The following is a 27049-nucleotide window of genomic DNA, read 5'->3' on the forward strand; positions in this document are numbered from 1 at the left end:
TCCTGTTGGCCAGGGTTTTCATAGCATATCTTTTTTATATATATATAATTTTTCTGTCAGTCTTCATTGTAAGTTTTAGATGCATCGCTTGTAAACGGCGTTCATTTTCATGAAACCCGGCTCGACGACCTTTTGCTGTTAGGCCGTTCATATGAGGTGTCGGGTTTAAATTTACCTTCGCGCTCACTTGGCGCCATCTCTGCTGAATGGCTTTTTTCTCTCCTTCTGTTCTTTCGAGTTTTTTTGTTTGTTTGTTTGTTTTTACCATCCCATTTTTCTCTGTATTATCTTAGAAATGTTTCACTCTTTAACTATACTTTTTTTTAGTAAGACAGCAGCACTCACCCTTGACTTACGAAAATTCACACGAATTGGATTTGGGCGGTCATCCCAAGGGCTGTAATGTGAATCCTTGAGTCCCCAAGATCCAGTGTCGGCTGATCGTTTCGCCCTTCTCCTTGACGATGTGATGGCTTTAGAACGCTTTGGCTTCACGTACCCCCGTCCAGAGTCCTATGCCACTACTGCCATTTTCCAACCTATTTACCCATATTTAAAACCCCAAAGGACATTCTTGGTATTTTTCTACGTTCACGTCCACGCACGACCCCTCCTGTTGCCTGTCTTTTCTGCATCTCCAATGACTCATCTGGAATCATTTTTTCTTCTGTCCGGAGAACAGCCTCTCGAGTTTTCCTTCGGCGTGGTTCTGCTGACGACGAATTCCCACGCCCGTGTGTGAGTGCGTGTGTCTGAAAACGTGTATTTAACCTTCGTTCTTGAAACACATTTTGACCGAGTGCTGAGTTCTACGTTGGCAGTCATTTTCTCACAGCACCTTGTAGACAGGCCCGAGTTACCTCATTCGATCGCCTTGGGGTCCCTGTCATGTCCACTGGGAAGCCATTAGCAAACCTCACAACTATCGTACCTTTGCGTAATCTCTCTCTCTCTCTCTCTCTCTCTCTCTCTCTCTCTCTCTCTGGCCGCTTTTAAGATTTTCTCCTCCCTTGATTGCCGGCAGGTTTATGGCAATTTATCCGGGTGTAGATTCATTTTCATTCACCTCGTTTGGAGTTCGTCAGGCTCCTTGGGTCTCTGGCGTGGTGCTCTGCGTTAGTCCCGGCGCCTGGCTCTCCACCACACAGGTGGTGAGGAGCTGCCAGAGGGAAGGCTGTCGAACGGCGGACCGAGGCGGTTGCATTCGCAGTTAATAATGATGGTAAAGGCGATGGCTGTAATTTCTCACCTGTTAGGCGTTATGCCGAACGCTTCATCTCTTTTCATCTTCACAACGTGAAGATGATCTGTGATCTAGAAATCATCCTTTCCGTAATCAGGGCCACTGGTTCCTAGTACAGTACCTGGCCCAGAGCCACACAGCAAGTGGCAGAGCCAAGACTAGAGGCCAGGTTCGTCTGAGCCCAGGGACTGTGGCGTGGCCACTAGCCACGTGTGCCCATTTGCATTAAAATTTATCAAAACTGAATAGAATTTAAAATTCAGTTCCTCAGTCCCACCAGCCACATTTCAAGCGCTTGATACCCGGATGTGGCAAGTGGCTGCCCTGTTAGACAGCACAGAGACACGTTTCCATCATCGCGGAGAGTGGTCAGACAGTGCTGGCCACAGCTTGCTGACTCTCACGGCAGCACGAACAGCGTTCCAAAAGGAAACAGCTGGAGGCCAGGGCCCAGGTGTCACAGCCCGAGGTTCTCGTGCAGGGACTCGCACGGGGTGGGGGCAGAGCAGCGGCATGGACGTGAGAGGGGCCGGAGCCACAGGCCTGGAGCACACTGGGCGTGGGGGATGGAGCCGGGTGGCAGCTGGACGTGACCCTGAGGCTTGGGGCTGGGGAAGGGGGACACAGAGTCCAGGTTGGACTCTGCTTTTGTAGCGTGCGAAACAGTCTGCTGAGGTCAGAGCATGTTTAGACCTGGGAGGATTGCTGAGGGAGGAAGGTCTGCCCAGACAGGCGAGATGACTTTTCCAAAATGACGCCGCGAGCTGATCTCTTCCGCTGTCCCGCACTACTCAGAGGATGCGCCGAAGGGCTTCTCCGGGTCTTTTATTGCATGTGTGACACACACACCCCTTCAGCTCCCTAATGCACAGCTTGTGAAGTCATTTCAATACAAAATCCTTTCATTTGTTTAGGAGACTTTTGTCTCATTTCCTGGTAATGCCAGAGCCCTGGGCTCAGCAGGTACTCCCAAAATATTTCTTGTTGGAAAACGAATCGGGCAGCTGCAGGGTCCTATAACGGCCAGCAGAGGGAAGCACCGAGCACCCCCAGATTCCCGCTTCCAGTTGCCTATTACCCAAGCAGGGGGTAGTACGTAGGCAAGCTAAGTACCCAGCCTTAAACACCTCCAGGAGTGGTCTCCACCGGTGAGTGTGCTAAAAGTGGGAATGACACATAGTTATGATAGTAAACCCAATAATAACACTTACCAGGCACGCATCATGGAGCAGTTACTAATGGCGTCAGAACCAGGCTACGTGGCAGACATTCCCGTCCCCCTTTGTAAGTTACAATAATACCCAACACACTTACAAAGCCCTTAGGAAGTCCTGGCACCAGCCCAAACATTTCGAGTGCCCACGATGCCTCTATGAGGCGGTACCGGTATCATTCCCATTTGACAGATGAGGACACTGAGTCACAGAGCAGTGAAATGACTCCCCCAGGGCCCAACGGCTTGTTAGGGACCAAGCGGGCGCTGCGAGCTGCAGTACAACACACACCGTCGAGCCTAAGATGCAAAGCCGGGCCCTTTCCCCCCAGGAGACAGACCCTTGTGCAGCTGCCGGCGACCCCTGCCACCTGGGCTGCAGCTGTCCCCACCCCTCTGGGACTCCCCAGGCCATTAGACCTCCTGGAGGAATGTCCCCAGAGTGCGTCGTGATCACATTAGCAGCAAGCACATGCTTTCATCATCCTTTCAGGTTGAAGAGAAGCTTCAGGAGGATTCCAGGAGGAAATTGCTTCAGCTACAAGAAATGGGGAACAGAGAGAACCTCATTAAAGGCAATTTGGAAAGGGCAGTAGGTCAGGTAGGAGTGCTTCGGAGCCCCCTTGGTGGGCCCACGCTCCCCATGGGTCTCCTGCACCCACCGGGCTGGCGGGGAAGAGCAAGGAGGGAGGACAGCACGGCCTCATTCTCACAGCCGTCCCATGGGAAGAAGCTTCGTGCGGCTTCCGCACCCCAAAGGGAGTCCCGGAAGAGGCTCTTCCCGCTGCAAAGCTGCCCCCTCTGGTAGTTCGCCATTGCCGCCCGAGACCCTGGCTCAGCAGCCACTCCTCGACACCTGTCCCAGTTAATCAGCCCTGCGGTTCTCTCTGGGGGAGGGTTTGAGCCTCTTGACCCCAACAGCATTTCTAGTACTTTCTCCCTAACTTTTTTTTACATATACTTTAACAGTAAGGCATGTATATATTTACACTGTGTGTTCACTGCCCATAGTTAGATTTCTCTCTGTCACTATATATTTGACCCCCTTTACTCAGTCTGCCTCCCCCCCCACCCCTCCCCTCTGGTAACCACTAGTCCATTGTCCATGTCCATGAGTCTCTGTTTGTTTGTCTTGTTCATCTGTTGCTTTTAGGTTTGTATCCCACGTATAAGTGATATCATGTGATCTTCAACTTTTTCATTCTGGCTTATTTTGCTGAGCACGATTAACATTCTTCATCCTGACATTTACCGTGATCTTTCTTCCTCTGGGCTCCGAGCAGATGTCACCATCAGTGTCCCTAAGGAAATGCCACTTTTTTTTTTTTTTCTTAAGGGCGATAAAACCCCGGAATGTGAAAGCCCATGCGAGAGGGAGGAGTCCTGGGCAGGGCGGTGAGCAGGCTGCGGTCGGGGCGCCATTTCTCTGACACTCTGGCCCGAGGTGGCCCGGCGAGCCATCCTCATACACGTGGCACAGACGTGAGGGCCGGAACGTGCAGACGGGACCCCGCCAAGGGCCAAGGGAGACCAAGCGAGAAGCAGGATGGGGGCGCTGACGCTCCAGGATGTGGCCCACCGAGGCAGCCCACCTTGGACCCGCCAAGGAGCCTGCCCTGGCAACCACGGCTCCAGGCCATTCAAGAACGTTTAGCGTGTACATGCGTTTGTGCTTTTTTTCGTTGTTCTGGGAGGGAAGGTCCAGCATGCTGCTCGTTGGCTTCTCAGAAGGGTCTTTAAACCACTGAAAAGGTTAAGAACCTCAATCCTGAAGGGTCCCTCCGTCCTGTCTAGCCCAGCCCCCAAAGCCCAATGATCTGGTTGCATCCGAGCTGAACCAGCAGAGTGACGGGTCCTCGTTAGAGGCGCACGCACGTTAAAAAATGATGCCGACTACGGGGCAGCTTTTAAAGCGTCTTCAGCTAATGTCCGTCCCCATCGCCTCACTGTCACGTCCCCTGCAGAGTGTCGAGCCCTCAGCACGGGGCAGAGAGCCCGCCCACCTGGGCCTCCGTGTACCTGGGCTCCGCCCTCAGCTGTCCTGCACTCTGCACCCCCTCCCCGAGCACACACCTGAGTGACGGGCGTGATCCGTGCCACTTGCCCACGTGGTCCTGGTTATGACCCTGGGCAGAGGTCATCCAGGAGGACCCTCAGAGACACTGAGGCTCCTCCAGGTCTAGACTCGAGCGTGAGGACGAGCCTCTCTGCCACCCGCACCTTCCCGCCCGCCCCCTTATCCCGCTGCCCTGCTCCCCATCTAAGACACATCCTCTCTCAGGCAAGTGACTCCAGGACCGAGCCCGTCATCCAGGAGAACTTGCCCCGCGGGGTGCCTCTGGTGGCAAGGGGGACCTCACTCACGGTGCCGCCTCTACATAACCTCTTCTCTCAGCGAGTTAGGACACCCTCCCCCCGGCCCCGAGACCAGAGGACGGCGGCATGGAGGCACCCCATTTGGCTCCTGGCAGGCAGACCCCAGGGGTGTCCTTAAGAGATTCACCACTGCGATACTCGGTCTCCCGGCATCCCATGGCACGCAGGACTCTCCTGTGTCTTGCGACCTGTTGACTTCTAAGTCGATTCGGTGACCCTTCTGACCCCTTCATAACTCTGTTTTAGAGTCTTCGATGACCCCCGCATTTGCCACTGAACCAAAAACCCAGGCCAAGGGCCGCCATGCTGCTATATTTCCAGAGAAAAATCGGCTTCTTTGCCTCTCGCTTCTCATGGAAGCTGAGCCACCTTGAACTTGTAATTCCATACACCCCGATTTAATTTAACTGTGCCGTTCCATCAGCTGTAATCCAAAAATGCCAGCGCCAAGGAGGCGTTCAACGGAAGCAGTTGAACTGAGTAGAGGACCCTGTGTTGGACAGAAGTTTCACGTGCACAAGCATTCAATGCTATTTATAGACGGTCTGCTCTGTGCCAGGCCCCGTACCAATCCCTGAGGATATGGAGGTGACTACAATAGGGTCCTTGGGACACATATGTCTAAGGCACGAAATGGCAGAAAGCACATTCTTCTCTCTCCAGCCACCCTTGCTGATTACACAATTTACTTGGGCTGACAGCCTCAATATTTATTTCACAGTCTGGTGCCAGCTTAGCAATTATGGAAGAGAGCTCCTGGCCCCAGGCTCCTACTGGATAATTGGCAGCGAGTGGCTCCTCCGAGGGGCTGAGCTGCGTGTGCTGACCGCACGCATCCATTGGATTAGCCGGGCAGGCCTAAGAAGTAATTAAAACCCGCCGTTCCCGTCTCTTCTGTGGGCACTGCCCCTTCCAGAGAGACGTGGAGATTCTAATAACCTGTAGTGGCCGTCACAGGTGCGCAGACCCTTGTCACCGATGTCTCCCGGACCCCGGCGACAGAAATGCCCCCCCACACACACACAGCTTGCTGGCTCCAGCCGTCCCTGCTGACTGAGTCGCCTTCCCTTTTGTGCTGCAGCTGGAGCATTTCAGAAGTCAAGTCATCAAGGCCACCTACGGGCGAGCGAAGCCGTTCCAGGACAGACCCGTCACCGATCAGCAGGTTCGTCTGGATTTTGCACTCTCCTCTCCGGGGCCCCGGGTACCGCAGACACAGGGGGCAGACGTTCCTGCCTTTGGTTGGTGGCCCGTGTTTTTCACTCTGTTGATACACCATAGAGATTGGTTTTGATTTTATGGGATTTCCTGGCTTTTAAAGTAAAAGCCAGTTCGACTCCCTTGAAATACTTCTGCGTAAATCAAATCAAACCACGCAGGCCCGTTTCCGGTCTCCAGACACACACATCTAACCTTCCAGCCCGTCCCTTCTGAAGGGGGAAGACGGCAGCGTGGGCGGGCTTCTGGCTGCGACAACTGTCTTGTGACTCTTCCAATTATTCTTTCCAACTCTCCGTGTCAACGCACGGGTGAAAACACGTGCCTCCCGTCGGCTGCAGGAGCCCTGACCGCTTTGTGAGCCCGCAGCATCAGGCTGGGTTATGAACCGCTCCTAGAATGCAGCAAAGTCTAGAACAAATAGATGGCAACAATACGGGCCTCAGGCCCTTAAAAATCACCTCTGACCCCAGGACATGTGTCCCGCTGGCAGGGCCCATGTCCTGCTCCAGAGCCATCCCTAAAACGTGTCAGGACCGACCTTCCTTCCTTCCTCCCTCCCTCCCTCCCTCCCTCCCTCTTTCCCTCCCTCCCTCCCTCCCTCCCTCCCTCCCTTCCTTCCTTCCTTCCTTCCTTCCTTCCTTCCTTCCTTCCTTCCTTTCTTCCTTCCTTCCTTCCTCACTGCTGAGACGGAAGTGTCAGCCAGTGCTGCCCGGTTCCCTCCTCCCAGGGCCACCTGTATTTCAAATGTTTTTTTTTTTTTTCCTCTCACCAGTTAATAGAGAAGATCACCCAGGTCACAGAGGACAACATCAGCTTCCAGCAGAAAAAATGGACCCTGCAGAAGGAGACTCAGCTCAGCAACTCCAAGCACGAGGAGATGACGGAGAGCATCGAGAAGCTGACGGTGTCCCTGCACAGCTGCCAGGTAGCCCCTCCGCTGCTTCTCACCTTGTTCCCTCTGTCCCATGTCTGTGCTGCTTATTCGGGAAGTTTACCCAGCCTTCGTGGGGCAGGTTGGGCAGAGACGCTCTGCTTCGTTGCCCACCTCTTCTCTCGCTGGAGAAACATGTTTGAGAACAGAAAACAAAGGACCTTGAAAAATGCCTCCCAGGTGAACTTGGAGTGGCCAAGGAAAAGATGCCCGAGACACTCCAAGTACTGACTTTGGGAGGTTCAGAGTCTCTGGCAAAAAATACGTATGTATTTATCCAGATAGATAAATAGATGATAGATAGATAGATAGATAGATAGATAGATAGATAGATAGATAGATAATTGATTAATTGGTTGATAGATACTCCCCCCCTTATTTCTAGAGAAACCAAAGGAACGCTCCTGCTCTTTATTTGCATTTTCTTTTTGTCCCAGCCATGGAAAGGCCGTTCTTAACCCCGTTGCTTTTGGCTGTAGAGGGGACAGGACCAGGGGGTCGGGCGGAGCCCCCCACGTCCCCCACGTGGGGATACACAGCTTATCAGAGCAGGCAGCCACCTCTGCTTTATCTGGAAATCAGAAGCTTCTATTTGGGGAGTTCGTGCAAATGCGGGCTTACTCGGCGCCGTTTCAAATCAGGAAACTGCGCTTTCTGGCCAGCTCACGTGTTGATCTCAACAGGAATTTCGGTGACTAGAAATAGCCAAATGTGGTTCTCGTTTTCAGCCGAACCGTCCCTGGCATTTTGGCTTTGAAATCTAATAGACCTAAGCGGGGTCTCTTTGACCACCAAAAGTCCAAGGTGAGAGGGCAAACAAAATAAAATCTGCCAAAAAATGATGATAATAATAATAATAATAATAAGTACAAAATAAATAAAAGCAAGCCGTCCCAGCGCGGCCAGCATGAGGCGCTGCCGGCTGCGTGGCAAGGTCGCGACCAGGCCGCGCCAGGCGCTGTTTTTGGTGACGGCGTCTCGTGGCGATCTCTCCCCTCCGCAGGACTGCATGAAGGTGTCTTGCTGCAGCAACGACCTGAAGAAGGAGATGGAGCTGCTCCGGCGCCTGCAGGTGGGCCCGCCGGTGTCGGGGCTCCAGAAGGTGGCGCTGGACATCCTGCGCCTGGCCCAGTCCTGGCTGGAGGCGACGGAGCGAGTCCTGCAGGAGGTCGGCATCCAGCTGTCCAGCTCCGACAAAGGTTACTGGGGCTTTTTTTTCCCTCACACAGTCGCATGCCTCCAACACGTCTCGCGCTGCCTCTCGTCACGGTGGGACGTCCGTCGAGGAAGGCTGCTTGGGGAGGTGGCCAAGTCCCCGCTTCTCCAGGCCTTGCTTCTCCACTCGGGACGCGGTTTCCCCTTTGGGGTAGGGGAGGGGAGTGCACAAGTGAGACGTGACAGAGGCGAATGAAGAATTAAGTCAAATTATACTGAATCCTGTCTCTCAGAAGCAGCTGCCATTTTACAGATATAGATATAAATATAGATGATATAGATGTAGATAGAGATATAGAGAGATAGAGATAGATAGATATAGATATAGATATTGATATAGATATAGATATAGATATAGATAGATATATAGATATAGATATATTTTTTTAAATAGATTTTTTTTAGAGGAGTTTTGGTTCACAGCAAAAGAGAGAGGAAAACACAGGGATTACTAACCACGTGCCCTCTGCGCCCACGCACGCACAGCCTCCCCCATCATCGGCGTCCCCCGCCAGAGGGTATACTCCTTACGACTACGGAACCTGCACTGGCACCTCGTGATCACCCAGAGTCCCTGGTTCACGTTAGGGTTCACTCTTGGCGTCGGCTGTGGGCCGTGGGTTTGGATAAATGCTCAAGGACCTGTATCCACCATTATAGTATCATAGTCTCGTCGCTGCCCTAAACATCCCCTGTGCTCCGCCTCTTCATCCCCCCCCCCACCCCCAGCCCTGGCAACCACAGGGCTTTTGACCGTCTCCAGAGTTTGGGGAGGGAAGTGGCGGAGAGAAAGGGGTCTCCGGACCTCCAGGTTTCTGGCCGGTGTGAAAGGGCGGATGTGATTTCTCCACTGAGACCCAGAGTGCGGGACGCTGCCTGAGGACCAGGTTCGAGGGGGAGGAGAAGTGTGAGGTGTCTGTGAGGCGTCCAGGAGGAGGTGCCGAGGAGGCCGCTGTCACCCTGGATGTCTAGCCTAGAAAGAGGTGTTAGCGGTGTATCCCCAGAACCCAGAAGAACGTGTGCCACATGCTGGGTGCTTAATGAATATCTGTGAGACGATGGTGGGTGGGCGGGCGGTTAAAGCCATAGGTGCGAACGACGTCCCTTAGAAGAGAGAGGGCTCAGGTTCGCGCCTCGAGGAACGCCCCCCATTGCGAAGCGTGCTGGTACTCCCTGCCAAATCGCCCTTCAGCGAGGCTGCATGAATTTGACATTTTTACAGCAATGAATGAGAATAGCGTTTTTCAACTCTGGTGATTCCACATCCCCCGCCAAAACTTCTCCAAAGTAATCCAGAGGGTAGTAGAAAGTTCTTTTAAAAAAAGGCGAAAACAAGATGAACTTTTATAAAACTGCCTGCCCTTCACATGCAGTGTGGAGAGGAGGGAGGCTGGTTTTTTTCAACAGCCAGTCGCGTGCCAATCCCAGTTTTTTCTTTTTAACATTTTATTTATTTTTTCCCCCTCCCCTCTGGGAACCACTAGTCCGTTGTCCATGTGTCTCTGTCTGTCTGTCCTGCTCCCTCATTGCTTTTAGGTTTATATCCCACACATAAGTCCTGTCATGTGATTTTTCAACCTTTTCTGTCTGGCTTATTCTTTCGCCGAGCACGATTATTTCAAGGTCCATCCACATTGTTGCAAATGGCAGCATTTCATCTCTTCTTACGGCTGAGTCATATTCCATTGTATGTATGTACCACAGCTTCTGTAGCCACTCATCCAGCGTAGGACACTCCGGCTGCTTCCATGTCCTGGCCACTGTGAACAATGCTGCTGTGAACATCGGTGGTGCCGATCCCACTTTTACCGATCATGGCACAGCCTCGGGGCTACCTGAAAGCAGTTGAAATGTACACACGCCTCTAGTGGCTCCTCAGAATTGGGACTCAAACACAGAGAGACCGTGATCTCTGTCCTAGTAATAGTGGGGCCAAGCTCCACGAGCAGGGTCCCTTCCTCATCCCCGAGACATTTTGCTTATTGCAAAGTTAAGCTGCCAGGCCAGCAATTCCAGAAAGGCTGAGAAAGACTCACATCAGGTGGTGTTTCTCAGACCCACCACCTCTCCCCCTGACCTCCTGGAGTCGGGAGACTGGAGCAACATTAGACAGGTCTCTGTGGGTCCCCCCTAGACCAGTGTGCACTGTGGATCTATAAGGATGCAATGAAGATCGCGGCGTTCCCAAAAGAAACTTCTCCTTCCTCGATGCCCTTTCATCTCTGGGAATGATGCTCCGTGAAACACCTGTCGGGGAAACACAGGCTGTGCCCCGTGATTACGGCCGTGTGGGTCTAAGAAGGCAACGAAGAAGCACGGAACATGATAACCGAAAGGCTGGTGGTGGGGCCCCTTCTGCATCCATTCCGCGGGAGAGGAAGTGGATGGTAAAAGGCATTGATCGTCCAATGCAAGCGACATCGTGGCAAAGTCCCAAGAGACTGAAAAAAAAAAGAGAGACGAGCTCGAGTATTGCGTATAGTCTCTATATCAGGTGCTGCTGCACCGAATTCCTGGCACAGGCCGTCTACACCAGGAGAAGGGTGACGGTGATGGTGATGACCGTTACGGTTATGGCGGCGTGGGTGGTGACGATGGTGGTGATGATCACAGCGGCGGCGGTGGCGATGATGAGATGGTGACGAGGAGGGGGCTGGTGACGATGGAGACGGTGGCGGTCGTCATTCATGTCTGAGCACTTGCATCCTGGACGCGGTCCTAAGTATTTTCCACACGTTACCCTCCCCCCTCCCCCCCCCCCCCGTTCATCTTCACAGTGACTCTATGAGGCAGGCCCGTTATCCTCACTTTAGAAAAGAAGAAACTGGCTCGCAACCTGTTTTTATGAGCATTCCATCACGACAAGGTGACTCAAGGTACTTTCCACTGCCGAGGCCAGCAGGGGGTTCCCAGTCATTCTTCACCATCCACAAACACTCCTATGAGCCTCCTGTGTTCGCAGCTCCTGACAGAGAGGAACCATGCTTGCTTAGCCCCTCCCGGGCACCTACCGCTGTGGTGGGTGTATTATACGCACCGTGTACATTGATCCCCCCACAACGCGATGAGCTAGGGACTGCTATTCTCTTAATTTTTTCAGGTAAGGAAACTGAGTCTCAGTGACATTAAGAAACTTGCCCAAGGCCCCACAGCCAGTAGGCGGCGTGGCCAGGATTCAAACTGAGGTCGTCATGACCCTAACATCTGCGGGTTTTTTTCTGTGACCACACCCCCTCACTCCCCAAAAAAAGCCAGAGGGGTGCCAGGTGCACGCCCAGTTCCTAGAGAGCCAGTTCTGTCGTTAGCTCGGGCGGAGATAGAGCCGAGCCCTTTCACTCCTGAGGGAGGTGTAGCCGGCCCATGCCGCGGCAGAACAGTTCTGAGCCCGGATGCGGAGACCAGCTGCCAGGCCTTGAATCTCCACCGCGCATTTACTGGCCTTACTGGTGGTGTGAGCAAGTTGCTTGACTTCCCTGCGCCTCTGTTTACCTGTTTATAAAATAGGGATAAAGTCTCGTAAGGTTGTCGTGAGGACTAAATGATGAGATGCACATACATCACAGAGCCTGGGTTACAGTAGCCTTATCAGCGGGGGCGGCCATCATCATCAGCCTCAAATGCTGTTGGTTTAATGGGACCCGAATGCAGGTGGCTACCAGACGGATGTACAGATGTACGCAAAGGAGACAGGGCGTGGCTTATTCACACCAGGGTGACTTCACCTGCAACCCCGCCCCATCATCTCCATTTGGCAGCCAATCGAATGTTCAGAGCTGGGAACACTCAGTTGGGTTGAACCCAAAATAGCCTTCCCCACGCGCCTCCCCTAGAGTCACAACAATGAGCCTCATTGTCGGGGATCCGGCAGGTTGGGGTTGCTCTTAAAGACCCGACTGGAAGATCAGACACGTCTGAGGAGGAACCTTGAGCGTTAGTTCCCGGCTCCTCCCTCCTGGTTTCTCAGCTCCTTTTGATAAGGGGAAGAACAGACTCCGCATTGTCCTCCGCCAGCAAGGCTGTTTCTGTCTCCTTCTGCAAGACTCCCTTACAGATAAAAGCCTTCCCTGCATACTTAGGATCACTCTTTCCCAGGTATCCATATTTTTAAGTGGAAAAAAAAGCAAGTCGTGATACAGTATGCATAGCATACTCCCATTTAAAAAAAAAAAAAATCAGCATTTGATCAAAAGAAAAATCTGGAGTAAAAGACATAAAACTGTTGAGAGTATTATCCCGGAATGGTGGGTCGTCTAGGACCTTTACTCTGACTCGGTCATTCAACAGCTATGTGTTGCGAGCCTACTGTGTGCCAGCCACCGAAGCCACAGCAGTGAACACTTCCTGCACTGGATTTCTGTAATGTTTGGACTTTGGTTATAGGCACACATAACTTTTGTAACCAGAAATGTAAGAAGGAATTGTTCCTTCTCCCAGGCAGAGGAATCCCATTGTGATTACAGTTCATCACCAAATCTAAAAACAGAATCGCGCGCTCCCTCTTCCGCTTCAAAATCCTTGACTCCCTTTTCCCCCTGGTCCTCTCTGGATCCCACCCATGATTCGATCCATCCCCCATGGGTTTCTGGGTCACAGGTTGCAGCCGAGCACAATCCCAGACCCATCCCAAATCCATGTACTCACCTGGTTCCTACAGCCCAAGCCAATGTCACCCAGGCCAATGTCACCCAGGCCATCTCGCTGCCCCCGCCACCTCGGCACCCTCCCGACGCACACCTCACATCAGCCTTCACCCAGCGCTTTACTCCCCAGCCTTCAGTCTCTTTTAAAAGAGAGTGACAGACCCAGATCTGAGTTCAGGTCCTACCACCTACCAGACCCGGAGCCTAACCTTGCGGAGCTGCTCTTACCTCAGCTGTGAAAGCAAACACATAACTTCGCTGGGTGGTTTATAAGGATTAGAGAATATCATGTGTGAACTCCTGGCTTGGTGCCTGGCACACCCAGGTGCTTAATGCTTGATGGTTATTAGTATGATACTGTTCTCACTCTCCCAGGCCGGACACTCTCAGAAGGTCGCACTGTCCGAGATCAAGGCCCAGGCACGAGCACGTCCATCTCCCTCCCTTTCTCCCTTTGTGCCCATCTTTCCTCGCTGTCCTCCACCGTCCCCACTTCGCTCTCCTTCCAGATGCAGCTCTCCCTGCCCTGTACCTGCTCATGGTCCTGAATCGCAGCCTCTTCTGGGGCACCTTTAGCCTTTCTCTCACTGTTTCTCTTACCATCAAACTTGAACTTCAACATGTGACTCCTCGCCAGAACCCACTGTTCCTTTAGCTCCTTCTCTGCTGCTCACGCCCCTGTCTCACCGATGACCTTAAAGCAGTGCATCGTACCCTCCGTCTGCACTGCCAGCTTCCCATTTTGTGTTTGCTGCTTCGCCGCGCTTCTGCCGAGCAACTGGCATGGGACCTCCCCACGCGGGCCGGCCACCGTCTCGCCCCAGCCTGTGTTGTCTCTGGCCGGCCACCGTATTCCCCCGGCCTGTGTTGTCTCTGGCCGACCCAGCACTCTCGATCTTGATCTCTGTTCTCTGCAGCCCCTGTCCCCAGTTCCTGCCCCTAGTGTTCCCTCCAGTGCCTTGGTCTCCTCCCTCTCGTCTCTTTTCTCACAAAGAAACCCCCCCACTCCAGCTGCTGCAGCAGCCACTCTCATGTAGTGATGGCCAAACAGACGTCGCACGCTGGGCTGCCAGGAACGGGAGTGCAGGTTGGGTCCCACATAGGGGAGCTGAGCCAGGGCAGCAGGTGGGGCCCCTGCCCGGGGCCATGTCCTCCCGGAGGAAAGGCGTGCTTTCCTAACTCACACGAAGACCCCCGGATGAGCCGGGCTGGTCTCGCCAACCAAGCATGCCCAGCTCTCTGCTGGCCATCTCTCCCTAGAGCCGTCCTCCTCACACCTCAAGTTCAACACGTCTGACACTGAGCTCGGTGGCTCCTCCCCTCTCCCCAACCCCCACACCACCCCAAACCGTCTCCCCCTCTGTCTGATGTTGGGGGCCACCATTCTACCCCTAAAAAAAGGGCTTCCCCTCTCTCATTCTTTTTTCTTATTCCCATTTCTCCCACCCTAGTTTAGGACATCAGCACTGAAGACTGGAGGTCCCCGGGGCCCTGAGCCACGTTCCTTGCCTCGAACTCACAGGAGGGAATTTTACTATCAGGAGACGCCTGGCAATGTCTGGGGACATTTTTTATTATCAAATCTGGGTGGAGGGAGTGCCCCTGCCACCCAGAGGCCTGGGCTGCTGCCGACTGCCCTACGGTGCCCAGGACGGCCCCACAACGGCCATCTAACCCAACACGGCAATGGCGCCGCAGTTAAGAAACCCTGTCAGCTCCTCCCTCTCTAAGGCATCCTAGTCCTTTTTCTGACAAAAACATCATTCCTGGTATCAGTTCACTGCTTCAGGCCCTAGAGTCACAGCGACTTCAGCCCAAGTCCAGGTTCGGCCATTCGCCAGCTGGGTGGCGTTCAGTAGCCACAGGTGTCAGAGACCAGCTGCTCCCTCTGTAAAACGGGGCGGTGATCAGACAATGCAGGGCGGTGAGGCGCCGATTGCTTCGCGGAGGGCCGGGAACGTAGGACGCGCTCAGTACATGGCGGTGATGGCTAAGTCAAGTTCGCGTGTTTCAGGCTAGTGTTCTGGGCCTGCCACAGATGACCTCAGCCTTCCCGTCCGCTCCACCTTCTGCTCCCCCTTCCCCCCACCATTTGCTCCAGCCCAGTTCAGCTCAGCACTTTCCTGAGGCACGCACTGCTTCCCCCACCTCCCCACCCGCCTTCGACCCCACGCGAGTTGCCCATGGCTTCTTAACAAATTACCACAAACTCAGTGGCTTCACAGGACACGTTTATTCTCTTCAGTTCCGGAGGCCGGAGTCCAACATCAGTTTCACTGGGCTAAAGTCAAGGCATCAGCAAGACTGGTTCCTTCTGGAGGCTCCAGGAAAAAACCCATGTCCTTGCACTTCTCAGTCTCTAGAGCTTTGTTCCTTGCATTTCTTGACTCGTGATCCCCCGTTTCACAGCTATGAGCGCCACATCTTAAATCTCTCGCTGCTTCTGTCTCCTCACCTTCTCCTCTGTCTGTCAGTTGTCAAATCCCACTTTGTCTCCTTATAAGCACCCATGTGATTATATTAGTTCCACCCAGATAATGCAGGATAATCCCCTCATCTCAAAATCCTTAACTTTGTCACATCTGCAAAGTTCCTTCTGCCCTGTGAATGATCAGGCTCCATTCACGGGCTCCGATGATTAGGACCTGGATCTCTCTGCGGGGCATCACTCAGCCTGCCACGCATCCTCCAGTCTGAAATGCTCTCCCCTCCTACTCCGAGCTCCGCCCACGCCCAGGGGCTTCTCGGCCAAGTAGCTTTCAGTGTTCTCTCTCCTCTTCTGAGACTCTCATACTCGCCCGCTCCTTCGGCAGTCGCTGGCACGCCACCTGGAGTCACTGCGTGTTTCCTATCAGGCACGTAGACCTTGTCGCTCAGGCCGAACCCCAAGCTTCGCGTCATCACCCCACACTCAGCTCGTGGCCTTGCACACGGTGTACCCATAGTCAACAGGAGTTCCGTTGGTGGTTTTTTATTCTCCACCTCCAAAAGGAAACTTGGCTTTGAACCCAGACAAGCTGATCAATCATTTCAAAACCACAAGTTGGATGGCAGCTCACCTTTTCCTGACGGGAGGGCAGTGTTACCCTCATCCGCCTGTCGGCAAGCTTTGTTAAGACATAATTCAGAAAGCAAAGGAGGTGAATTGAATAGATACTTACCACCTTCTTGCTTCTCTTTTAAAGGGTTGACTCTGTATCTGAAATATCTTCTGGAACATTATAAAAAGATTATGAGCCGGACCCAGGAACTTCAGGTAATCTTCTGGAAAGTTCACTTCCGCGTCTCCTTGGTGTTTACATAACACTTGCATTTTTAACCCTGTTTTATCTGTTAACTAGTCAGTCCACATCCCCCAAAAAGTGAAATGATACCTCCGTTTGCACATGAAGATTCAGACGGGGAGGCTGAGATCTCCCAGGAGGGCAGGTGGCACAGATGGGCTCATTTTCCTCCGTCAAAAACCAGAATGGCTTAAATGGCATCAGATCTTGAAACCCGTGTTTCTTAAATGCAGCGGAAGAAGTATAACTGGCCATAACACAGGCAGCAGAATTACCAAAAGTTACATAATGTCAATATTTTAGAGGCAAAATGATCCTTAGGGGTTGTATCACCCTGGTAGTTATTGCCATAACAATGCCGTCCAGCAAACACCCGCAATACCTGTGTGGCATTCCGCAGTTCCCGTTCACCGCTCACGTGCTTGGAGTCAGCCGCCAGGTGGGCCTGCTAGTCTCGGGTGGGCTTGCTCATGTGTCTGGGTGCCGGCCTGCCCCCGGCTGACCTAGGCTGGCCTCAGCTGGAGCAGCTCTACTCTGCAGGCCGGCACGGGCACATTTTACAGGCAGCAGAGATGCAAGAGAACGCAGGCCCAATCCTGGAGTGCGTTCGGAACCACCTCCGTTTGTGGTATGTCTCACATCCCATTGGCCAAAGCAAGTCACACGGCTGAGTTCAGTGTCGGGGGTCAAGATATGGGGGACGGGGCACTGCAACGTACATAGCCAAAGACCCAAACAGTGCGGTGCAGAGATCATCTAGTCCAGGAGTCAGCAAACTTTTTCTGTAAAGAACCAGACGTTACATACTTTAGGCTTTGCAGGTCATACAGTTTCTGTCACGCCTGTTTGACTCGGCTGCTGCAAAGCAAAAGAAGCCACAGGAAACACGAAAATGAATGAGTATGATGGACATGCCCCTGTTCCAATAAAACTTTATTTATAAAAACAAGCGGTGGACCAGATTTGGTCTGCAGACAGCGGTCCGCCAACCTCTGATCTAGTCCATTCTTCTTAGCTATAGCTCTAGACATCGAAGTTCGACAGCACACAACCGGTGGAGGAATCGGGACAGAAACTCCAGCCTCCCGACCCTAGCTCACTGCTCTTTCTCCCGCACTCAGCAAATAATAACTAATAATTCTAGCTGCCATTTACCGTGCACCTACTATGTGCTTAAAGCTTCCTATCATTATCTCATTTAATCCTTAAAATTCTAAGAGGTGGATACTATTATTAACCTCGTCTCCTAAATGCAGAAGCATGTAGAAAGAACCAGAGCCGAGATGCTCTCTAGGTCCGGCATCCGAGCTCTTATACCCACTGAACACTACTACTTTCCTGCTCGCAACTAGGTTAAGCATCATTTCTCTTTGTTTTTAAGGAAGTTTTGTGTCAACTCGGGTCCCTCCTCACAATGGCAAACAACTTGTTAAAAAAAAAATGTGGAAATGACTCCTCAGTCCTGTTCCCCAGCAGCCTCGGTGCCCTTTCCTCTCATTTCAGATCAAGATCAACAGTTCTCAGGAAACTCAGAAGTCTTTGCTGCAAGAAAAGATGCGGGAGCACCTGGCAGAGAAGGAGCAGCTGAACCAGGAAAGGCTTCAGCAAGAAGAGAAGCTGAAAGCCAGAGTCAAGCGGCTGCTGGAGGAGAAGGCGGTAAGAAGGTCCCTTCTTGTTTCCTTAACTACTGGAAATGGATAGATTAAGAGCATGTGCTTAGATGGAGAAATAATTTAGTATGGAACTAAATTATTTAAACGGGGTGAACGATGGAACAATTAACGTGGAACTTTGAATTCTAAAACTCAGAGCAAAATCAGCTTGAAAAGGCAAGGTTATTGAAATGTCTAGGAACGGGTAACTCGTTTGTTTATACATCGCAGTTGATTTTACAAATCTGAGTCATCACTGCAGGCCCTGATTTGTCACTGACAGACTGTTTCTGAGAGTGCGCAAGGCCGACTTCGCATTATTTTAGCCTTTTGCTTTCTGTTCATACATATTTATTTCCGTCTTTTGCTTTCTCTTTATGCACATTTATCTGTCTTTTGCTTTCTATTTATACATATTTATTTCAGCCTTTTGCGTTTCCTTTATACATATCAGGGAAAACAAAGGGCCAAAATTGCTACTCACTTTTCTAGAAACCGAACCGGAAGAGAGGACACTTTACATCAGAGCCTCTTAAGCTCAAAGATGCCTAGATTCACCTGGGGATCTTATTGAAATGCAGATTCTGACTCAGCAGGTCTGGGGTGGGGCCTGGGATTCTGTATTTCTAACAAACTCCTGGCTGGTTCAGACAGCACAGGTCTGCAGACCACATTTTCATTTAAAACATACAGATTCTTGGACCCCACCCCAGACCCACTGAATCAGAATCTCTGGAAAAGGCCAGGAAACAGCATTTAAGGAGCTGATGGTCGTCACTGTCCTTGAGTTGGCTGTTTTTGATATTCGGGGACCAACATAAATTTAACCAGCTCGTTGCCATCATCTTGCATCAGCGGCTCATGACCTTGGCTGCTCTGTACCTCCCTGCTGACCTTTAGAGTCTGATCTAACCCGGGGCGAGGATGTGGCTGGTGCACTGGGCTCCAATGTGCAGCCGCAGCTGAGAACCACCACGTGCTGCCCCTCCCCCACTCACCTCGAGGCAGCGGCACCAGACCCGCTGGACCCCAACTCTTCACCAGCACCCCTTTCTTCCCCCAAGGAGGACCGGACCTGTCACTTCCTCCATCTGTAACCCGTCAAAGCTCGGTGCCCTCCGGCTCGGCCCATTCTTCTCTGTCACACACACACATTTTCCAGACCCTTCCGAGAGGCGGACACCTCTGCCTGTTTCATCTCAGCCTCCATTTTCGTGCCCAGTTGCCTCAAGAAATCTCTCTCCTCCTTCCATCTCTTCTTCTCTTTGCCTCTTTCTCTGACTTTCTACCTTTTATGGAATTAAAAAAAATTAATTAATTAATTAAAAAAATGAAAAGGAAAAACCATACGGCCAAAATCACATCTGATCCACACAGAGGTAGTATTAACAGTAGACTCAAGTCAAGGTGCATCCATTTGGAAGGACAATTAATTATAGAGAAGGCCAGTGTCATTCAATAGAGAGGAAAATAAAACCAGGAAAAAGAAAAACAAGAAATCTTCAAAATCTTCACAAACTCTCCGCCTGCTCTGAGTAACGCGTGTGGAGTCCAAGCCCCACGTGCCAGCTCCAGGCTGTGATCCCCGTCTGCGTTGGGGGGCTGGGGGGGGTCTGTGACTGTGGGGAGTGAAGTGCTCACCCAGGCGGTGCCTGGCACAGCGTCCACATTCCTGCCATGGTAACGACGTCCACTGAACTGTACCCACTGGCTTTCAGGCTTTGGAGGAAAGCATTACCCAAGAGAAAAACCGACTGAAGGAAGCATTAGCGGAAGAACAGAGGAGAGTCCAAGAGCTGGAGAATCGCTTAACCCGCCAGAAGGAGGTAGGCAGCTCGGGGGGACAGAGTCAGCGGGAGCCCAGACCAACACTGTGCAGCCGGGGCCCTGGGCCAGGCCAGCCGACTCCAGATCCCCGGCCATTAGCTGCCCGCAGTCTCCTGGGGGGGTTGCTGTGGGTTATGAAGCAAATATCCATGCAGTGCCCGCCATGATGGCTATGTCTTTTAAAGAACGGTCGTTGGCTTTCAGGCTTTGGAGGAAAGCTTTACTCAAGAGAAGCACCGAGTGAAGGAAGCATTAGAGGAAGAACAGAGGAGAGTCCAGGAGCTGGAGAATCGCTTAACTCGCCAGAAGGAGGTAGGCAGCTCGGGGAGGCAGAGTCGCCTCGAGCCACAGAGGTGAGATCAGAACCACAGATGACGAGAGGCAGAGCGTGCCGGAGCCTTCTGGAGTAATTTGTCCTCGAGAGGGTTCAGCTCCATGGGGGACTCTAGGAGAGAACCCCAGAGTTGTAGCCTTGACAACCACCTGGAAAAAATTGTAGGCAGCATAGAACACAGTCATAGATGAGGCTTGGGAGACGAGTTGTGACGTGAGCATCTTCTTCCTGGAGATTATATCCCGGAGCATAAAAATGGAGGAATTACAGAGTGCCGGGACGTCAGGGCTGTGTGAATCCTCCAACAACATCCTAAAAGCCTTCATCCTATGACTCTACCACCAAGGAATCTTCTACAGCCCAGGGCAGTCCGTCCCAGGGTTGATGCCTTGGGCCGACAGAAAATTCTTCCTTTAGGTTGACTTAAAAATCACTCTTTTCCCCAGAAAGATAGTCCCACTCCTTCTGCCTCCTACAGGACCTATTTCCTCGTTCACATAATAATCTTTTAGATGCTTGAAAAGAAAGGCAGCTGCTCCTCTCCAGACCCAAATGTCCTTGTTTCTCCTACGTGCCTCGCAGGACTGGAGCCTGGCCTTGGTCCCCTCCTCTGACCTGCTCTGCCCTCCAGAAGTCACAGATTGGCAGCTCCCTGGCTATAAGGGCCTGTGGACATGTTATTTTGGGCCCTAGAGCATTTTATTTTGAATTCATAAAATTTACTGGAAAATCCAGATTTCCATCCTCTCTCAAAATGTCAGAAAATCTGGCTTTTGTTTCCACTTGGCAAAAATAGGCTGGAGCGAAATCCAGTGGTGGCATTCTGCCACGGTCTTCACCATTCCCGGGCGCACGGAGCGCAGCCCACGTCATGTGGGTATCTGGCCGGCCTCTGTAAGCATCTGAGTTGGGAACGCATCGTCTACTTCCTTCCTAAAGTGTAGAAGCCAGGACTGGATACCATTCTCCAGCCGTGTAGCCTAGGGCAGGACTCTCCCCTCCCTTGTCGAAGATCATGTACTTCTATTGATGTGCCCCAACTAGCTTTTGGGAAAGCTCTATTACATCATCGACTCACATTTTCCTGTGGTCACCCCCACATCCCTGAGTCTTTTCCACGTAGTGTTTTCAGTCATTAGCTCCTCGATCCTGAGGTGGCACAGGAGGGAAGAGGGCAGGCATGTACCCGGATGAGACACGGTTTGCAGCCTCCCCGGGCTGCTTCCTGGCTACTTCCTAGCAGGCCTCGCAACACTTACCTTCGTGAAAAGCAGCTGGGAAGATCAGAACGTACCATGAAGCGTTTGCCCCAAATTATCTCTCGGTGAATGGTAGCTTTAATCATTATCACTACTCCTACGTAGACACTTGTTTGCTTCACTTCAACCCCCAGCCACCCTCGCTCCTCAGAGTGACACCCTTGCCCGCCCACCGCGGGGGCAGAAGGAAGACAGCTGGGCAGATGCCCATGCCACTCGATCCGCTCCAGATCGGGAGGCGGGATGTTTACACGTCGAGGTCTTGCTTGGGGTCTCTGCGCAGCTGTGCCCTGCAGTCAGTCCTCTGTAAACAGTGTCACTGAGGCCTAACCCTGAGCTATTTCTCCACCGGCGGTGACAAGGAGCAGGGTCTCCTTTGGGCTCCCTGGAGCCAAACACCACCCAGAGGTCAAAAGCTCAGGGCTGGGGAAGGCCCTTAAATTTAGAGATTTCGGGGTCATAGGGGACTTCAGGAGAAAGATTTAAGGGAAAGCATGGTAGGGGACACCCTGCCGGGTCACCCCGAGGCCCCGGAAATGTCGGCCCACTTCCCCCGGTGGAGCTTCTTGTTATGCTATCTTGACAGGGGGATCTGAGAGGAAAAGCCAGACACAGATGTCTGTTCCCCTCAAACGGTGATCTGCTTTTTCCTTTTATTAGACTGTCTTGCCTCATTATCAAACGAATCTTTAAGGACAAGAGAATCCCCAGGTCACGAGTCGGGTTTTGAGGTAACGTTAAAGGTTAACTCCCGTTACCTGCCTTGGAACTTGGGAACGAAGAGACCGAGGTGACAGGACGTGTGTGTGAAGCGAGCAGGGGGCCACCGAGGGGGACGTTCCTGGTGTGGATATGAGGTCAGATGCGGTGAAGCCAACTCCGTCACTGGAAAGGGCCTGGAAGTCTCTTTCCCAAACGACAGGAAAATGTCATACCCCGAAACCCTCCTCAAACAGGTCACAATACATGATGGAACCCCCACGATGCCCCTCTCCTTGGTTGAGGGCTGGTATCGGGACAGCCGAGTGTTGGGGCTTTTTAAATGACTTTTCACCGTAAAATAGTTAGTATTTCAGCCGTATCATGGATTCAGTGCTTTAGGAAGGCTAACCCTAAGCGCCAGTTCTAAGGAAACCAAGCTCCAAGTTCCAGACATCTGATAGTCAAGCTGGTGTTTAAAACACAGCTCATTTGAAAGTCAAGGTGTCCTTTCTCACAGTGACTTGAAATGGGGTGCTCACCAGGAATTCGAGTCCCTCGGTGATTTGCGTCAAGCCGTTTAACTGAATAGCTTATCGGCAAAATTTCGTGATGACGAGCACCTAACCACGCTTTCTTCCCTCCATCCTGTCAGAGCCTGGGACGTTCATCCCTGACCCCTTCTAGAAACTGGTATGCTGTGGCTCATTAATTCACTATACCACCCTCCACTTCAGACCTGATTCTCTTTGAGATTTATTTCAATAATGGGAAATTCCATTATTAATGAGATCCTTCTTATCAGGGAGGCCGCCTGGCACAGTGATCAGAGCTCAGACGCCGAAATAAGACAGGTCTGCTCACCGGCTGCTTGCCGAGGGCCTCTGCATGCGGGCCGTGCGCTTCCCTCTGCACAGGGTTCGAACCCTGGCCCCACCGCCAGCACACTGCACGACCTGGGGCTCTCCCCGACTTTGTGTCCCTCTGTTTCCTCAGCTATAAAATGGGGCCACTGACTTCTCTGACGGGGTAACTGCATGTGAGGTGCTAGCCAAAGGCACGTGAGACTAAACCCCAACGTTTTAGCTCTTCCCATCATTATTAGTGTCATCATAATGAGCAGTTTTCGCCCTGAGCGTGCAGGCACCAAAACGACCAATCGTTGACTTTCAGATACTGGAGGACAGCATGGCCTATGAGAAAAGGAAAGCAAAGGAAGCCCTAGAGGCAGAAAAGAGGAGAGTTCAAGATCTGGAGAACCACTTAACCCAACAGAAGGAGGTACGAGGAGCGGAGAGATGCCGTGGGCTGTGGCGGCCACGGCCCCCGTGGGAGACCAGGCCCGAGGCCGGACCCAAGGCTGTGTTTCTGCGCCCCGAGAGAGTGGTGGGCAGGTGGGCAGCCACGGGCGGCACCTGCATTCCGAGTGGCCAGCGTCCGCTGGTGCAGCATACCAGCTGTATGACCAAGGGCAGATCCCTTAGCCTTCTGTGCCTCGGTCTCCATCTCTGCAAAACAGGAGTGGTTAACAGCCCCTGCCTCCTAGGAGTCAATGAGTCAATACGTACGAGGTGCTTAGAACCGCGCCTCACACACAGAGAGCCTCCACAGAAGCACTCCAGGCTCAGCTACCTGGGGCTGAGAGATGCTCCACAAGAGGGAAGCCCCGGGGTGAAGTCTGGGTCGGTCTCTCAGCCAGCATCCTCCTCCTCCTCCTCATCATCATCATTGAAAGATGCTCATGGTGCAGCCCAGCACAGGCCCCATAGAAAAACACACCCTGCTGGCTCCAGCCTCCTGGTCTCACACCCTCGCAAGCAGACCGGCCCTGGACTGTCGGGTCGGGAGAGAGACAGACACGCAGTAAGGCGGAGCAGACAGGACCATGACAAGGGGTCATAGCAAAAGGGTGCCAGGGGTCAGCGCCTTCCGGAGTGGGTGAAAGGAGTACACCCTCGAGGAGAGGGGATCCCGGGCGGAGGGGTGGGTCTGAGCTCCAGGCCCAGAGGGCTAGAGACATCCAGATCCAGCTCCCCCCATCAGCCTGGGGACCGGGCCCAGAGCTGGCATGACAGGCAGGCCCAAGACACAAGGCAGACCAGGCCGTGCCTTCCCGGAGCATCCCCTCTGAGGCGGAGGGAGCCGCGACCTCGTACACAAATGCGCGGAATGACTCCGCAGGGGCGGGGGAGAGAGTGGCCTACAAGCAGGGAGGGCCTCTCTGAGGAGGTGACGTTCACGTGCGCTCGGGAGGGGAGAGGGAACACCAAGGGGACACCTGGGGGAAGAGGACGTCACCGGATAAAATAGCCCAGTGCGGCAGACAGGGACCTGGGTTAGCCAGGGGCACGGTGGTGGGCGGCGTGTGGAATGAGGTTAAAGCTGGTACAAGATGGAAGGCAAACCTCCCCAGGACAGAACGAGAAAGGGGGGGAAGACACAGAGTACGAGAAGCAAGGCCTGGCAGGGGAGCGTGATGGGCTAACAGCCTCGATTCCGGTTCAAATCCCAGCTCTGCCCTAGCATGCTGTGTGACCCGAGGCAAGCTCCTTGCCCTCTCTGTGCCCTTGTCCATAATGTGAGTGTAGTGACAAATCCATTCTAGAGGTTTGTTGTGAGGGGTCAATGCATTCACTGTGAATCACCTACCCAGGTGACGTCAGAGTCCAGGTGAGGCAGAGTCCAGTGGGCGGGTGGGCGGGGCAGGGATTCCCTGGACAGTCAAGCAAGACCTTGGCAGTGGGACTGTGCCAGCCCATGTAAGAAAGTGAGGTCCAGGGGGGTGCGAGAACACCATACAGCACAAGCCTCATGAAGGGGCTGGACCCAAACTGTGGTCCGCGGCTGTCGCCAGAGCGTCCCTTATGCAGATGGACCAGGGGTGGAGCTCAGGCTCCTGCTGGGCGGTGTAGCAGACCCTGTGCCAGCCTAAGCATGAACACATAAGCATGTCTCCTGCCTCTGGGCGGGGCGGGGTTTGAATCAGGAAGACAGGTAAGGCAGGGTCCAGAGGTCGATGGCAGTGCGTGGGCAGTGCGCTGGCGTCTGAGCTTGCACTACTGCTTTCTGGCACATGACCTTGGCACACGACTTGTCCTCTTGCAGCCTCCCGTCCTCACCTGTAAAATGAGGGTAACTGGGGGTTTGCAGATTAGACGCGCCCATGCATCTAGTGCAGGGTGCCAGGCACTCACGTTGCACAGTGGTCAGTAACATTGTTATCATCTTCATTTCTAATGAATCAAACGGTGAGTAATAAGCAAAGCGCAGGAACCCTCCCCACGGGGCCTCTTTCCTCAGGCAGGACGCAGACTGGCAGGGTGGGGACTGGATGATCTTAAGCAGACTTGGCAGTAGGAAAATACCAAGCCGGTGCAGAGGGGTGAGTCAGAGCCTGGGCGGGCGGGGAGGCCGGCCTGCCGAGCAGAGCAGAGCGGGGGATGGAGGCCCGGGCTCGTGCTGCAGGGCCGTTTGGATGGTGGGCTTTTCCCCAGGCCACGCATCCCCAAAGCCGCCTCCCACTCCCAGCGGACCGTTCCCTCTAACAATTTCTAGTAGTTTTTCTTTCTGCCAAATGACGCACGTTCACTAAAGAAAACGTAGAGGACACAGACTAGTGAAAAAGAAGAAAATGTAAATTGCCATCATCCTAACTCCCCCCAAAATAACCACCGTTTACATCCTGGTAGATAATCACCTCCCTCCAGTGTTTTTGTCTGAGCACGTAGGCATGCAGTTAACTTTACACGTGCACGGGGGCCCAACTCTAAGAGTTTTGACAGCTGCCCCTCTGGCCACACTGCTCCCGGGGCAGGTGTAGGTGAGGCTGGGCTCCAGTCCCCCCCCAACATCACCGGGCCTGTGGGGGTGTGGGGTACGTGTTCTCAGCTCCAACCTGTCCTGCACATCGTCAAATTTTGCACTCAAGCCTGTGTAGACGGGGGACAGACCACCAGCGTCCTGTGAAGTATCAGGTCTGCTGGGACAGGCGGTGTCTTCTCCCACGCTGCCTTTCCCGCCCCGGGTCCCAAGAAGCCAGATCGGTGCCAACACATGCCAGTTTACTCAGTGGCTCGTCATCAAAGGCCTCGGCCCGGACACTCACCAGCATGTCACTTCCCGAACACCAGCCCAGAAATCCCGAATGACGAATAAGTCTCTGTGGTGCACATGACTGACTGGGGATGGCTTCCGGGTCCGCACGGCGGCGGGCATGCCGGGAGTCTCACCGCTCGCTGCCACGGGCGTCCCGTCCCTCCAGCCCTTGCTCCCAAACCCCGAGTCACTGGTTGCAACGATGGCCGAACCTGGCCTCCCTTCGCGCTGGCATTGCACTCCCTTTCCCATGCACGAGCTCTCAACCCACTCGTTGACTTCCAGGTTTCAGAGAGCAGCATCGCCTATGAGAAGTACAGAGCGAAGGAGGCCCTCGAGAAGGAAAAGAAAAAGGTGCAAGATCTGGAGAACCGCATAACCAAGCAAAAAGAGGTACGCGTCTCGGGGAGGAAAGACCCGAAGGAGCCCGACTCGGTGCAGAGCAACCGGCTCAGGAGCCCGGCGGTCTGGGTTCGAATCCTGCCCCTGCCACTCTTTGGCTATGGGACATTAGGTGGCTTACTTACCATCTCCGCGCCTTGGTTTCCCCGCTCATGAAACATCGATAAGACCAGTAGATCAATCTCATCGAGTCGTGAGGCTTGGTTGTTGATATACACATGAAACGCACGGAAAAGTACCCGGCACTTCGTGAATGCTGTGCGTGTTGGCAGCTTGATCATTACGAGCTCACAGCACGGAAGTGGGGGTGCGTAATCTGAACCCAGGACTGTCTGACTCCCAAGCCCTTCGTCGTCACCCCCCCCCCCTCCTCTCTCTGCTACCCTCGTGCTTTATGTGGGCTCAGCTGCCTGGGGTCGAAGAGTGGGTATCAGGGTACAGGCACCTCCATAATCAAACTTCATTTACGATTATTCCTGGGAGTAGTAGATGCTGTGGGGGTAAAAGCTGCCGTACAGCCCTGCCTTGGGCACCTCCAAGCTGTAGGATGAATTCGTCTCTTCTGGGTCCCAACGGTACAAGGGGCGTGCGCACACACACATACATACACACACACACACACACACACACACACACACACACACAATGGCCGATATCT

The 27049-nt window shown here is 53.1% G+C and overlaps 1 protein-coding gene across 16 annotated transcripts in view; it reads left to right on the plus strand.

Annotated features, from left to right (window-relative positions):
* The window catches only part of FHAD1 (forkhead associated phosphopeptide binding domain 1), a 102898-nt gene that overhangs the window by 45001 nt on the left and 30848 nt on the right, over nucleotides 1-27049 (plus strand). For 10 of the 16 annotated variants that reach the window (XR_004953429.1, XR_001594871.2, XM_016128365.2 and 7 more), the window contains exons 11-20: nucleotides 2950-3057; nucleotides 5914-5997; nucleotides 6826-6978; nucleotides 7988-8183; nucleotides 16025-16095; nucleotides 17627-17779; nucleotides 19494-19601; nucleotides 19807-19914; nucleotides 23068-23175; nucleotides 26275-26382. Coding sequence is in view for 14 of the 16 variants with exons in the window: in XM_016128365.2 (XP_015983851.2) it covers nucleotides 2950-3057; nucleotides 5914-5997; nucleotides 6826-6978; nucleotides 7988-8183; nucleotides 16025-16095; nucleotides 17627-17779; nucleotides 19494-19601; nucleotides 19807-19914; nucleotides 23068-23175; nucleotides 26275-26382 (1197 nt within the window). In the remaining 2 variants the exon portion in view is untranslated. The remainder of the gene's footprint in view (nucleotides 1-2949; nucleotides 3058-5913; nucleotides 5998-6825; nucleotides 6979-7987; nucleotides 8184-16024; nucleotides 16096-17626; nucleotides 17780-19493; nucleotides 19602-19806; nucleotides 19915-23067; nucleotides 23176-26274; nucleotides 26383-27049) is intronic. The other 6 variants (XM_016128367.2, XM_016128369.2, XM_016128370.2 and 3 more) reach the window with 6 other exon arrangements.

This window comes from Rousettus aegyptiacus, unplaced genomic scaffold (assembly GCF_014176215.1).
Source record: "Rousettus aegyptiacus isolate mRouAeg1 unplaced genomic scaffold, mRouAeg1.p scaffold_m13_p_1, whole genome shotgun sequence".
Lineage (NCBI taxonomy): Eukaryota > Metazoa > Chordata > Mammalia > Chiroptera > Pteropodidae > Rousettus > Rousettus aegyptiacus.